At 35.3% G+C, this 16,092-nt stretch overlaps 1 protein-coding gene across 1 annotated transcript; it reads left to right on the forward strand.

The window, feature by feature from the left end:
- The first annotated feature begins 560 nt into the window (after nt 1-560).
- Nucleotides 561-1,811, forward strand: LOC111213149 (uncharacterized protein At5g39865). The gene has a single exon (XM_022714818.2). The coding sequence runs from the start codon at nt 725-727 to the stop codon at nt 1,634-1,636; it is 912 nt and encodes a 303-aa protein (XP_022570539.1). The 5' UTR covers nt 561-724; the 3' UTR covers nt 1,637-1,811.
- The last annotated feature ends 14,281 nt before the right edge of the window (nt 1,812-16,092 follow it).

Here is a 16,092-nt window from a genome sequence, read left to right on the forward strand (position 1 = left end):
GATAGGTCTCAAACAACATTTTCTTCTTCTTCTCATGGTTTGTCAGCAGATCTAGCAACATATATTTTAGAGAAGAAAAGTGAATAACGCAAACATGACAAAACCAGCCCATATTTCAAAATCTCACCGCTCAAATACCGACGGAGTCACCCTTTTGATCAGAGGAATAACCACCACTGGATCTACACGGAGACCAAATATATGATAGTGAAGTTCTTAACCATAAATTTGAAAAACTTCAAACTCAAGAAATAACAGAGAGAATGCAAAACGAAAACTAGAAGAACTTGGAAAAAGGATCTTTATACGACTAGTCTACGAGTTGGCCACCGGAGAGGCAATAGAATATCATGTAGGTTTTTTTTCTATCTCTCGTATTGATTTGCTTCTAAGAAAATGGAGTCTTGTTCTCCAAAAATGTAAAACTTTATATCATCCTTTAAACATGATTGCTATTCTTCTTACTCCAAGGCATTGCAGTTTCATATTTGTACAGAAAACCGTGATTAATACTTAATAAGATAACCATAACTTGTTTATTGATGGTCACTAACGTGTTAGGCGAAAAATATGGACGCCAGCCACGTGCATTGTCCCATTCGAGTTTTGATTAGGAGTTTTGTGATTTTCTCTTTAATCTCACTCGACCGTCGCTCTCACTCAAAATCTCTTCAAACTCGTGTTCTCAAATCTCAACCAAAAACTCAACAAACTTTCTCCGACAATGGGTTGCGTTTCCTCCAACCTCCTGAATCAAAGCGATGACTTCTCTCAACTCGCCGGCTGCCACCACCACTTCGTCCAGCTTACTTCCTCCACTTACGGCCTTCTCAATCTCGACCCTCCGCCTCCTCCTTCCTCCTCCGTTATCTCCGCACCAGCTACACCCATGACTCCGCCTGAGAGATTCACCTTCGTCGGTAAGGAGCCAATAACCGTCAAGTCAGAGCCGGAGGTTATTAACTTCTGGGAGCTAATGTCCGGTCTTGACGCCGATACTTGCCGGTTCTCTCCTCTTCCGGTGAAACGCAATGTCTCCTCCGGCGGAGTGAACAAAGAGAACTCGGATCCTAATTGGAAAAACACTGGAAATCAATCCAACAACGACGACGTTCTGAAACCGCTAGATCCGAAATTTGCGGAGGAACCGGAGAAGCTGTGTCCTCCCGGCGACGGCGGAGATAACCGCGTTGTGATCTACACAACGTCGTTGCGCGGCGTACGGAGGACATTCGATGCTTGTAACGCCGTGAGAGCTGCGATAGAGAGCTTCGGTGTAGTAATCTGCGAGAGAGACATTTCCATGGACAGAGGGTTTAGAGAAGAGCTCACGAGTCTTATGTCCGGAGAGGCTGTGCTGCCGCCTAGGGTTTTTGTGAAGGGGAGGTATATTGGTGGAGTGGATGAGGTGATGAATTTGGTGGAAGAAGGTATGCTCCGAGATTTGCTCAGTGGGATTCCGAGGAGGAAAGATCGAGGCGGCGGTTGCTACGGTTGCGGTGGTTTAAGCTTCTTGCCGTGTTCTGAGTGTAATGGCAGCTGCAAAGTGGTGGAAGGATGGGGAAGCGACGTTGTAGTGGTGAGATGTAATAAGTGTAACGAGAATGGTCTTGTTCTTTGTCCGATTTGCAGCTAAATATTGTTATAATCTCTCAACCTGGAATCGTTAGTTAGTACTACTTCTGTAAGAAAATTTCTCACTATCTCTCTGTTTCAAGATTATGCTGGATCAAGGCAAAGATCTTGCTCCGGTAGAGATACCTTCTTGTTAGATGGTTACATAAAATCAATACAAAAGCCTTTTTCTTCTTTGTTAAAGGTTCCAATTGGTGAGACAGAACGGTTATAGAGTTCTTTTAGCAAGAAATATATATTTAGGTGACGAATGGTTTGGAGGGAAACTTTGGAGTTAGACACAATCTGGAACGTTGTACTCTCTAGTCTAGGAACCCAAAAGCCAAAACAATGATCATTACTTTAATCGAAATGAAACAAGACTACCTAAAGTGAATTGATTACATCGTTTATGGTAAAACATAAGGAGTGTAGATAATGTATTGTATATTATTGAAGAGAACAATGCTCTAAGTCGATACTAAACATTCCTATATACGAGGAATAGTATAAGTGTCTTTTCTAAACCCCTGCAATATGAGCGACTAGTAAAGAATCTAATCTTGGAATTGAGTTTTCCAAGTAGCGGTCGGGGTTTTAAGTGTGTCAGTTAATTAGTCTTTTGGAAGACACATAGGAAGCCCAAAGGAAGCGAGACAAGGAAGCGAGACTGAACAACTGATAAACAAAGTGATAGAATAAACCTACATGTTTAATACGAGAATAGATGACCTGATCAGCTACAAGGTAATTAACACCCACATTAAGCTGAGCATAAGGAGGGATACCTACCTCTGTCATCAGTAGCATTGTCAGCAAACAACCGATACTGCCTCCATTGAAGATTGAGTCGATGTTATCTACTTCTTAAAAGACCAAACAACTTTGACCAAAAAAAAAAAGACCAAACAACAGGATGCGAACCAAACCAAGATAATGTATGCCAGAAGTCGTTAGCTCAACTTGAAATAATCATGACTATTGTGTTAGAGGTCCCCGATTCAAATGATCGCTAAAAAAATTTATATTACATGTTGTTTTGGATCTGAAGAGATTACCTGTTTCAACTCCAAACCTTCTGATATTCAAAAAAGTGTATGCCTGTAGAGTTTCCAGTCCAATCAGCATATGAGAAAGCATGTAAATTTAAATTGTTGCGTAGGAGAAAGATACCTTGATCTCGAGTGCTTGGAAGAACACGGGCAAACCAATGATATTCATGGTAGTGCATGAACTGTAATAACTTGGTCACCGCAAAGGCCACATCTAGCCTCATGGAATGTAAATAATGTAAGCTTCCAACAACAGTTCAATATTCACGACCATCCACAAGAGGTGAATCAGAATGAAGCTACAAGGATAATTTTAATGGCATATTAGTGGACACATGATTTGCTTACATTATGTTGGTGTGAACTAGTAGATCAGTTATGTAGTTCTGTTAAGTTAAGAAAAGGACCTCGTCAGTGCGATGTGTTTCGAAGCCCAGAAAGTAGCTTAGTGCACACATGTCCTTGATGAAGTTTGATTTCCCAATAACTGAATAAATCGCTTGATCACATCAGAGTTGTTTCCGGTTATGACTATGTTATCAACATATACGAGGCCTTGACGATTCAAGATGAAGAGAGATACAACAGAGAAGGGGATTTCAAAACCTGAATCCATAAGAAATGTGCAGAGATCTTTGTAACATGCCTGTTGAGCCTATTTGAGGTTGTACAAAGCTTTGCGAAGCTTACAAACATAGTGACAGTGAAAACTTATGTTTCCATTTTTAACTCTACTAACTCAAAAATGGGTAAGCAGTGTCACCTATAATTTTTAGCATTTGATAATTGTTTAATTTTTAATAGTTTTCTGGAAAGTAATGAGACATTTATTCATTTGAATGCAAAAATTATTTACACAAATTACGAAACTAAAAGACCATCTGGCTTGACAAAGAAACTAGATTTTAACCATGCATCTGCACAGATATTTTTTTTAATTTAGAATATGCAAAATTTATTAAGTACTCAGTTTAAAATTTGGTGTAAGATTGTGTAACTGTATATTATTATTTTCTATATGCCTTGTTCTTTGTTATTGATATAGACTTTTAATGTTTTACATATAATAAATAATGTCATTAATTATTAATGAGTTTCAATCTAATCTATTAAAAGAGAAATACAAATTAAGATTAACCATTAAATTTGCACAATATTTATAATCCAAGAATTAAATAAACTTATCTTCTATATATTAATAGAAAAACATTTTAGAAGTTATAACATGTAATTTGTACTAATTAAAAAAATGTTCCGCTGAGTTGTTAGTTAATTAACATATGTATTCAATTGAAAAACGATGTTGGTACAAAATCTAGGTAGTGGTTTCGCTAGGGATAAATATTAAAAATTTAAAATCGTACTTAGGGTAAGCGTATTATTTATATCTCCGTGAGTTACGTTAAAAATATAAATACATTCGACTAAATTGGAAGATTGTCTTATTAAAAGAAACAATAAAAGACTATTATCTTAATGCACCATTAGTTTTTTTTTTTTTTGGCAACAAACGGCTGTTTTATTACTCAAACTTGAGTTAGTCTGGGCAACCAGACCGCGATAGAACAACCAATAAAACAAAGGGGTCTATGAAAAGAACGATCATTCCTACCTAACGAATCAGCAATCTCATTTTGCGCCATTGGGAAGTGAATAATCTTGAAATCCGGAAAACACATCTTGAGGATTTGAATGACCTCCAGCTCAGTTGAGAAGCTTGGCCATGCTTGTGGGTCCGCTACCATTGCAATCAGGTCCTTGCTATCCGTCTCAAACCTCTGACATGTCGAGTGCTGAATCATGCTTTCCATTGCCCATCTCAACGATTCTAATTCAGAGTGTAGAGCTGTCTCTCGCCTCCTTAAGTTCCTTGTCCCCATAAGCTGAATCTTCCCCATGCTATCCTTCCACATCCATCCAATTCCGCTGATCCATCCATCATACAGACATTCTCCAAGCTTAAGGCTTGAGTTTCTTCAACACTTTGTGCCTGTGGAGATACAGGTATGCATCCTTTGCATTTACCAAGCATGACACTCACCCTTTGCATATCTAACCAATTCCAATGGATCTCTATCTATACCTCTGAAGAGCTTATCATTCCTAGCCTTCCAAATGTACCAGATTATCCAAGGATAAGGGTCTCTGTCATCGGCTGGCTGCATAAACTGTTTTTCCGCCAAAATAGATAATCCATATTGGTATAGATACTCGAAGTAGGGAACGTTTGAGAGATTGACGGTGTTGATGATAATTCCCATGCTTGTACTGCTGGCGGACATTCAAAGATCGCATGAGTAACAGTTTCTTCTGGCTCTCCACATCTTGGACAATAGTTATCACATCGCATATTACGACGGACTAGATTTCTTGTGACCGCTACCTGCCCTGAAATAAGTTGCCATATAAGATGACAATTCTTCTGTGGTGCATTCACTTTCTAAGCAAAGGCTTGAAGTTTGGTTATACTAGGCTCCATTACTTCTTTTTCCTCGACATCTTTCAGTATATTTGTAGATACCCAATACCCTGATTTGACTGTATATTGCCCATTTTTGGTGTAGCTCCAACAAAAAGTATCCCGTCGATGAGTATGACTTATGGCCAGACTCTGAATCATCTGTATATCCTCTTCATCAACATACTGTTCTAGCAATCAAACGTCCCACTCCTTCGTTTCAAAGTCAATAAGACTACTGACAGTCATCTTTGGATGTACTTCTGGGGCTCTAGATCGGGCCGGTCTTGCCGGAGTAGATGGGATCCAAGATTCCTGCCACACATTAATTTCATAGCCTGAGTGCACTTTGCTCATGATACCTAAAAGTAATAGCTTTCTTGCCGCAATAATACTCGTCCACACATAAGATGGGTTATCCACAGCCCCAATACGCAACGGTGAGCTCAGAAGATAGTATTTTCCCCGGAGAACTCTTGCCACCAATGAATCTGGGAACTAAACTAGACGCCAAAGCTGCTTTGCTAGAAGAGCTAGGTTGAATTCGTGTATCATCCGAAAACCTACTCCTCCCTCCTCTCTGGGCGCACACATCTTCTCCCATTTAGCCCAATGGATACCTCTTTTTGGTGGATTAGAGCTCCACCAAAATTGTGCAATGGCACTTGGAAAGTTCTCACATATCTCCAGAGGAAGCAGGAAGCTGGACATGACGTATGTCGGGAGAGCTAGCAAGATAGATTTGATTAAAATTTCCTTCCCCCCATTTGATAGCCATCTACCAGTCCAGCCATTTACTCTGTGCAGTAGTTTCTCCTTTAAGAACGCGAATAGCCTGCACTTTGATCCACTAATATCCTCAGGGATTCCGAGATAAGTACCCATTCCCCCTTCGTTTTGTATACCAAGTGTATCTTTGATCACCTGTCGGTCATTTGCTGGAATCCTCTTACCAAAGAGCAATGAGGATTTTTCAAAGTTGATGCATTGTCTTGATGCTTGACCATATTTCCTGACTACTTTCATAACTTCTACACATTCACGGGGCTCCGCCTTACAAAAGAAAAGGCTATCATCAGCAAAGAGAAGGTGTGATACCGAGGGGCTGGCACGTGCGACCCGCATCCCCGTTATCTTCCCTTGGTTCTCTGCATAATTAAGAAGGCTAACGAGCGCTTCCGTGCAATGAATAAATATGAAAGGAGACAAAGGATCTCCTTGACGTAAACCTCTACTGGGACAATATTTCCCCTCGGTTCTCCATTCATAAGAACTTTGTACTTGACCGAGGTAATACATCTCATAATCCAACCAATCCATATATCCGAGAATCTCATCTTCCTCATAACAGCCTCAATGAATGACCATTCCATTCTATCATATGCTTTACTCATATCAGTTTTTATCGCCATTCTCTTAATATTCGCTCATGAATATCTATTGTATACAAAATTTTAGTATTCCTTATAAGATAATAAGATATACCTCATAATATTAGTTCCCTTAAAAGTATATACATGTTATGTACTCCATTAAATGGAAATCTCTTCCCCCTTTTTTTTTGTCATCAGCATAGTATTAATCTCATTTTAATCTCACAAATCTCTTCCCCTTTTATTGTATATGTTGTATTTTGATTTTTTTCAAAACGAGTATAAATTACTAAAACTGTTAAAAGTCTCACATAAACTTTTTTGATCAATGTTTAATTTTTTTTCTATAATAAGATACAATGATTATAAAATCATATGAATAAATAATTTTATTTTAATAGGTGTTTATGTTAATATATATATATATATATATATTTCATATCGTTTAAATTAAACTATACATCATATGAAAATACATACTTATATTTTGATATCTGCTTTGAGCATAAATTGAAAAGTTAACATTTTAATTTTGAAATCTTCATTGTTTTTTTTAAAATAATTATACATTATTGAAACCACTAAACATTCCACATTAAAAAAAATGTTGGTGTAAACTTTTGTTACACAAATATGCAAATAATCATAAAATCATATGAGTAGAAACCCCATTTAATAAATATTCATATTCAAAGTATTTTATATATCTATGTTAATATCATTTAAATTTAATTATATATCATATACGATAGATAAGATTGACTGTTTTGATTTATTTACTCTAAAATGATTGCGAATAAACAAGAGCAGTCGTTTGATTTATATTCGCACACCAATTTATTACATAATATTAACTGATTTCTTAGTTATTTAATATATAATTATTATTTTATTATTTCATAATATGCAGAAAACATAAAATAAGTAATAAATATAATATATTTATTTTGCACAAGGCCCAAATCTTAAACTAAGTATGTATCTCTTTAATAATTTTAAATCTTAAACATTTTCTAAATCTTAGGCCAAAACAAAATAACGAAATGAGAATAAACTCAAAAATCAATATTTATATCGAGCAATAACCAAAATGAAAAAAACAACACAAAAATGAGAAAAATATTGAAGATAGATAGAATTGGCACGTGAACGTAAACCTCTCATAACTATAATTAACTTTTAAATTTCTAAATCATGATATAAAACCGAGTTGACATAGTTTTATTATAACCAAATAGTAGGTCTGAGATTCTTCGGCCTAAACGTTAGGTTCTTATGGGATAAGTGATTTTTTGACCTAAAATATTTTTAAAAATGAGATCAGCTCATTAGTAAACAAATTATGTAATTAACAAAATTTTTTTTTAAAAAATTGTTTAAGGGCCAAAAATAATAATTCGATTAAGAATATAAATTTTATTTTTAATACGATATTTCTTAAATATTTTTCAAATAAATTCACCTCGCGGAATACCCAGGTCTTATCCTATTTAAATAGTAAATAGCGACTATGTATACTTATTTGGTGTATCACTTAATTCTAATTATTTGGAAAGTTTATGTTCATTTTAAATATGTAGTAATGTTCCGACTAAATATATATTTATGTTTATAGATTAAATATATACTTATGTTCCCACTAAATATAAATTTATGTTTCTATGTTAAATAGGTAATTTGTAGGTTATCACCTAGATATAGTGTTACTAGCCCTGGGACGGATCCGGATATCCGGGAAATTTAGGGTATCCGGATCCGTCGGATCCGTTGATTTAATATCTGGATCCAGATTCGTGATTTCCGGATATCCGGGTTTCGGATATCCGTCTCGATATTCTATTATCCGCGGATATCCGGATCCGTCAAAATAATTAAAAATATTTTTTTTAACAAAAAATACTAATTTTTTTAATATAATACATAAATTAAATATTTATAATATGTTTATATATGTTTATAATATTGTAAAAACTAAAATATAATATTATAAGATTAATTCATCTATAAATATTAATATATCAAATATAAATATTAATAAAATTTAAAAATTTAATGTATTTTAAAAATATGGATTCGGATTCGGATATCCAGACCTAAAAATTAAGATATTCTGATCCGGATTCGGTTTGCACGGATCCAAGATTTTACTATCTGGATTCGGATCCGGACACCCCGGATATCCTATTTTCGGAGCGGATCCGGAGCGGATCTCGGATCGAAACCGGATCTCGGATAATAAGTCTCAGGCCTAAGTGTTACTATGAATCACATTAGATATAAATTTAAGTTCGTTTCTAAATATATGATAATAAATTGGGAATAATGATGTTTTGGATAAATATCATTTATCCAAGTTGTAAAAAAGTCCATCATTTTATAAGAGGCTTTTTAGCATCCTCTCTGATCAATAAATCACAAAGAGCTGCAAGATAAATAAAAAATATCAGATTTGTGTTAAATTATTTTTATTTTTGACTAATTAGTTATATAAAGTCTAATAATAATAATAATAATAATAATAATAATAATAATAATAATAATGTTTGATATTAAACCAGTATTTTGAAAATCGAATCGGACCAGCCGGTTGGACCGGACCGGCCAGCTGGACCAGTCAGACTGTGACTTTCTCTTATAATCGGTTTTGGATTGCGCTAAAACCGGATTTCAGTTAAATCGGCAAACCCACTAAAACTCACCAAACTCACCAAAATTATTTTTAATATCTATTTAAATTAATTAATTTTTATTATATTCTTATATTATCTTTGAATTTATCATTTTATTTTCATATAATTTTTAGATTCTAACAATGATATAAAGTTATATATTTTTTAGTTATATAATTTACATAATTAATTAATTTAAAATTAGATTAAAACTTAAAATCCGGTCGAAACAGTTGGACCGGTCCAACCGTTGACCCCGCTACAATGTCAAGTCAATGTCCGATCCTTTTTTCAAAACATTAAACGTTGACCTAGCTACAATACCGAATTAATGTCTGATCCCTTTTTCAAAACATTACACTACACGTATTTTTATTATTAACGTTAGCAACCCATCAAATTTTTCAAATAGTCTGGTTCATATCAAGCATAAATTCAAAGTGGACACAAAAAAAAAAATACATTTTCTTTGTAATAGAATTTTTTACTATAGTTTATTGTACATTATCTCATATATATTATTAAGTAAACTCATCCCATGTAAAACATGGGTTTCAATCTAGTTTATTTTTTTATTTTTTTTTTGGTAACAATGTTAAAATTTCATTACCATTTTCAGATTTTTGACAGAATGACAGAGGTAACAAAGAAACATAGAGCATAAATAAATCTAACCACATACTCCATCCAAACTGGTTGGGACTGACTCGAAGCTAGGAATCTAAGGCAAAAGATACTTGACAATTTGAACAACGCTTGCCGCAAAATGAAGCCTGCAATGAATCCGAGAACTGAACCCGGTAGAGTTTGGGATGCCCGATGATTAGTTATTTATAATAGGCTCTTCAAGAACAGCTTACGAAAGCATCTTGGCTTGCAGCCTTCATGGATCGACGCCTTCACCTTCGCCCGAGACCAAGACACCCACTCAGATAAAGACGATATTTATTTGGAAAAGGAGCCACCAAAGCCGCCACACACCACGGAACCTACACCAAATGACAGAGCAAGCAAGCCCCGCCTTAAGTCAAAACGGTCAAGAGGAAGCCCACGATCAACCCCCTGAAACTTGCAGACCCGCACGTGCCGCCACCAAAAATAGCACTGGTGGTTGACAACTCCAGCGACTGACCTCCTCGCACGCGCTCCCGCTGGGGAGAACCCGTAACAGACCAACATGGCTTGGAACCGGTGGCAACTCCGACGAGCCCCTGAGAGTGGGACTGACCGGCTTAACAAGAACGACACAGACGACCACGAAGAAGCATAAGAAACACCGCAACTCAGCCACCCCGGGGACACAGCAACGCCTTCAGCCTAGCGAGTCGACTCACCCGAGCCGAGAAAATAAACCGAAGAGGCAGAGGAAGAGAGAGACCCCGTGTAAAGACCCTCATGAGCGGATAGGATTTTAGTCGAGAAAAATCCTGCTCTACCATTTTGGAGTTGGTTCAACCAGAACTAAAAATAATAATAAAAATCGACCTGGTAAATTAATGCCTCAACGGGACTGTCTTGTGGTCGAAAGACTTTCCCTTGATAGTTTGGTCGAATTTGTATTAAGCTGAACGAGATTTTCCAAGAGTCGAAGGACAAGGAATATTTGGTCGAAATGTTATTCAGAATTATCGACCAGCTTCCTTAATAATCTTGACCCGTCTAATGCCATCACCTCCTAAGAAAGCGTGCTTGTTCACTTATCAAGTCACATGTCATGCACCTTCCTGTTTGGTTTCTTATGTAGTAATGGGCACATGCAAGTCACAAGCTGCTTGTTGTGCTTGCTCATTAATTCAGTCAGATGATTGTCACCAGCTGCTTGCAGCTTTCTTCATGTGAGGGAAATGATAGCTGCTTGGCTGCTTAGAGTGATGAAGTTGGTCACCACCTGTCCTTGCACAACTTAGCTTTGTCCTGAGTGAAACCCTCAGGTGAAGTAAGGTCAGAACCTATTTTAACCATTTCCCCACCTGCTTGGTCGTCCATAACCACAAGAAAGCAGAGAAAATATTCAGAGAAAATCAGTGAGAAAGATTGAGAGAAAAATCAGAGAAAATTCAGAAAACTCCTTGGATGATTTTTCTTCATCACCTTAGTTCAGTCTGATGATGTGTGGAAGATAAAAAGGTGAGATATTCAGAATAAAACCTAGGTCTTGTTCTGTTTCTGATCTGAACTGAATCTTGATGTCTCTTTGAAAACAGTCCAGCTGTGAGCTAAGCTTGAAGAAGAGAATCATCTTTCATCTGGGCACCAGTTGTTGTTGTAAGCTTCAGTCTCTTGTCTCAGTCATCTCTTGATCAGCATCAGATGTTGTTTAGTTAAGCTGTTGTCATTGATCAATTGTCTAAGCATTTCTTCGGTTCAGATTTAATTATTTCGGATTAATAAATAAATCAGTTTGCTGGAATAGAATTATCTCATCTATTATGAACTGATTGGATTTAATCTGAACTGAACTGGTCATAGTCTGGACTACACCTGAGCTGAACTGATTAATCTTGTTGTAAACCGAGCTGTTAGGAACTGATTTAAATATCTTCTTCAGAACCGAACTGTTGGATTGAAGATCATGTTATGAACTGCTCTGTTTCAGGTCAGTGGTCGAGTAAACTTGAAGGATAACACTGGTTCATCAAGTAGAACCGTTTTCTGTCTAGGTAAGAACTTGATCATGGACTGATCATTTTCTAAGAACCACCTAGCACAGGTGTAAGCTAATGAACTAAACCGAGTGACTAAACCTAGTACTTGTGTTCTGTTTTGATCAGTTGGTTGTGGAGTTTTGCTAGATCGGTCCAGTCACTCCTTGTAGCCGCTCAGTCACTTGGTTTGAATTCAGATATCAAGGAGAGTGGTCGGATCAGTCAGATAATTGTGATCGTTCTGAATCTCAAGTGTACCGGAAGTGGTCGGATCAGTCAGATAAGATTTACATTGGTGAAACTATAGGCCTTATATATGTATTTTTATTAGTTATGGGATATATTTCCACTGCATACAAATGGAGTTGATTGCTTTAGATATTATTAATATATGTTGGGTGCGGGACTAGGCTCACTGAGTAAACTAGTTACTCATGACTCATTTGTGATACAGGTAACAGTAGAGGGGAGACCTTACTCTAGGACGGGAAGGAACAACATTAGCCAGCGGTAGTTTTATTATTCTTGCAAAGTCATTTTGATATTTCTTATGTACAAGATTTGTAGACCGAAAACCTCGAGGTTAATTTATAACAGATTTTGAAAGATGCTTTTAAATGATATATAAAGAATGTTTTTAAAGTACGAATTCCATATGATATTAGTCCTTGTCCGGATGAACTAACTATCGGGTATTGCTTTTTCGGGTTGAAAAGCCTAGAGTAATATCTGATAGGAGCGTTGGTGTTCTTTGGTTGTTAGTTTAAGGTGATCGGAAGTATTCTGAGAACCTCGGATCGACCATCGAGGAACATCGACCTTATCATATCCGGTCATCTACGATCGGGGGTGTCACACCCCACCTCCGAAATCCAGATCTGACCCAGATCTAGACCACCACCATGACGATTTGCCAGAGAGAAACTACACATCCACTTCTCCATCACGATTCTCCGGAGATCCGAAGTCAACGACAGATCTGAGCCGCGGCTACGCAAAACCCTAGAACTCCAAGAAAGTAACCGATGCGGAGGAAGGAGAAGAGCGGCTAGAGGAAGGAGAGATTAAGAAAGAGGGAGGCCCTCCAACGCCGGAGAAGGCACGGCCACGCCGGAGGCAAAATGGTGGTTTATGTTTTTTTTTCAGAGACTTCGAGAAGGCTGAGAGAAAATCGAGAGAGAAAAGGTTTTCCCTGCATTATGTTTTTGAAATTACCATCATCACTTCCGGTTGCTGCGAAATCTAGTTTATTCTTACAACACTTGTTACAAAAGGATCCTAACGTATTAACCATGACACCACATATATTAAGAAAATAACACTGCATATATTTAAAGTATTCTGAAAAGTATATTAAAATGTCACCGCATTCATACACATCTAAAGACCTGGTTCGGGACTTCGGGTAACCAAATGTAGAGTCAAATTCGAACCCGAATCTATACAAGACAATTGTCCCAACACCTAACCCAATATCTTAACAAATTAAAGTAATCTTATCTATTAAAAAATGAAGATGAGATTCGGTGACTAAGAGCATCTCCAAAAGACACTATAACTTCAAATATGAAGTTTTTTGCTCTCCAAAAAGGAATTTCATCAAATTTGAAGTTTTGAGGAGTGAAACTCTAAATTTGAAGTTTCACTACTCAAAACTTCAAATTTGAAGTTTCACTACTCAAAACTTCAAATTTGAAGTTTCATATTTTTATTTATATTTTGGTCCCTACAATTACACATTACATTTATAATTCATAATTATTATTTTTGTTTATTATTTTAATCCTTATAAAAATTATATCTCATAAATATTTTAAGTTTTGTTTACAAAATTTATGTTTACACATAAAATTAAATAAAAATTTAAAAGAAGATTTAAAATATTTAAAACTAGATTTACATAACAAAAATATACAAAAAAACTTAACAATTTTTTTTAAAAAAAATTACCTGAAAACATAACTATTACACAGATTTAAATATTACAACAACACTAATAGTCAGGTAAGTTTGATCCGGAACCTTTAAAATTTCCAAACATTGTCCAATTTTTTGTGTAATTGAAGATGGTTGTTGTTGTTGATGATGTCTTTTTGTACAATTATTTCTTGTTCTTATATTCACGAGTATGAATATCATCGATAAAAGTTAGTTTTTAGCAATATTTTTATGTTTCTCTTGTACGTTCTTGTTCTGATCTAATGTATTTACAAGTATTAATATCTCATGATTTCAACAATTTTTTATCTCTAATCTATAAATTAAAAGTGAGGAGAGCTATTTTTAGTTCGAAATGCACTAGTATATCATATATGCATTTCGAAAATCGCTTTATGGAATAATATGGTATTTTGGTTGAAGCTTAATATTAATTAAGTTATTTTGTTTAAAATTTTATATTTTAATATAATATTTTATTAATCAATATTTTTGTAATATGTTTATATATGTGTTAGTTATTTACAAAAGTTTTTTGAATTCAAATTAGTTATGACAAATATAAGAACCATATTATAAAACACAAATAGTTTTGAAGTTAAGTTTGAAGTTTTGCTTTTGGAGAAAAACACCTTTAAACTTCAAATATAGAGTTTTGGAAACTTCAAAATAGAGTTCCTTTTTGGAGATGCTCTAAGCGAGCGAGTTTGTTAGCATATTGTTAGTATATTATTATTTAAACAAAATATATTTAATAAACTTTTTGAAAGATGGATCAATTCTAAAAAAAAAATCACACATGACTTTTATTTTAATAGGTTAAGACTAGATTTTGATCCGCGTTTTTAAAATACGGAATAATGTTTCGGTGAAAATTTTATATAATCTCATTTTCTCTTTATTTAAAGTATGTATACACATAAAATTTGTAACCCAAAGTCCAAAACAAACCCAAACCAAAACCGATCTATACCCGTCCGAAATGTAAGAAATAGTTGAGTGGGTCTTGTAGGGTAGTACAAAACAAATCCGAACACAAAGTGTTATTAGCCGAACACGAGCGGATAATCCAAAAAATCAAAAAACTCGAAAAAATCCAAAAAACAATCCTGATAACCAAAATTAATCACAAATATAATTATTTGAACCATAAATATGTACTTCAAATATTCAATTCTAGATTTATTTTGAAATGATATCTAAAAATAGGTAATTAAGTTTTAAATAAGTACCTTAAATATCCAATTCTATATAAATAATTATTTATTTCTTATATTTGCTTTTAAAATTTGGATTTAACTTTAGATATATCCCAGCGGAACCAGTATAATCCAAACGATACATGGTTGCACTTTTTGTTCCAGTGAATTTGAAAAGACAAACTTGTGTGTTCTTACTTTTGTGCATTTTATTACTCTGACATTACTTGATGAATCCCTAATGAGGAGATCTTTTTTGTCCCTGATTCTTGAAGGAAGATATGTTCTTTTGAGAGAGAAATGGTTTGATTCAGTTCGTGGGTGATGGTTTTGATGGGATGAACTTCCGAAATGATCTATGGATTGATCAGATCTTGTGTAGATGAGTCTAAGATCAAGAAAATGAACTCTGTTTTGATTAAAGACAAGTTTTACAATTAGAGAATAAACTCTTAGCAATCAGTGTTCAAAGATGAACAAGAGATTCACGGATTTGAGCGAAAGTTTTTAATAAAAAAAGTGAATAGGTTTTTCAGAAACAATAGAAAGTTTAAGTAGCAACAAAAAAGTAAAAGAAGTTGAAAGGTCCTAAACTTGAAAAAATCGAAAATAAGAAGTATTAGAACTTAGATTTCGAAATTAACACTTAGAAAAGTCCAAAGACTGAATAAGTGAAGAGTTGGCTCGGTTCCTTGGCTTGATTTCCGTTTGGTTCAGAGTCAACCAAAGCAGCAATTGATTTTCTTAGACTTCTGGTTTGTGATTTAGTAATTTGGCCCTTAGACAAGCAGAATGGATCCTTGTCTTGATTGGTTTGGGCTGAGTAAAATCTATCTGATCCATGTGAAAGATTGGGTGGAAGTGTTCCATCTCCAGCTAGGCCCATCACGCTTTGGGTATCGATCTGGTTCAGCTCATCATGCTCCTCTTCAGTGTCACTCTCATTCAGCTCCTTTCCAGCTCCTGTTTTTGTGTCAGTCTCATTCAACTCCAATTCAGCTACTGGTTCAGTCATGGTTGCATCATCGCCTCCTTTTTTAAAAGGATTTGACCTCAAATCTGATTCATCTGCACAAAAAGGGATCAAGTCAGCAACATTGAAAGTAGAGCTAACAGCATACTTACCATGAAGATCAATTTTGTA

This window comes from Brassica napus, chromosome C5 (genome assembly GCF_020379485.1).
Source record: "Brassica napus cultivar Da-Ae chromosome C5, Da-Ae, whole genome shotgun sequence".
Taxonomy (NCBI): Eukaryota; Viridiplantae; Streptophyta; class Magnoliopsida; order Brassicales; family Brassicaceae; genus Brassica; species Brassica napus.

Bases quoted from the DNA above. Each gene is read 5' to 3' on its own strand.
- LOC111213149 (XM_022714818.2), top strand. From the start codon at position 725: ATGGGTTGCGTTTCCTCCAACCTCCTGAATCAAAGCGATGACTTCTCT.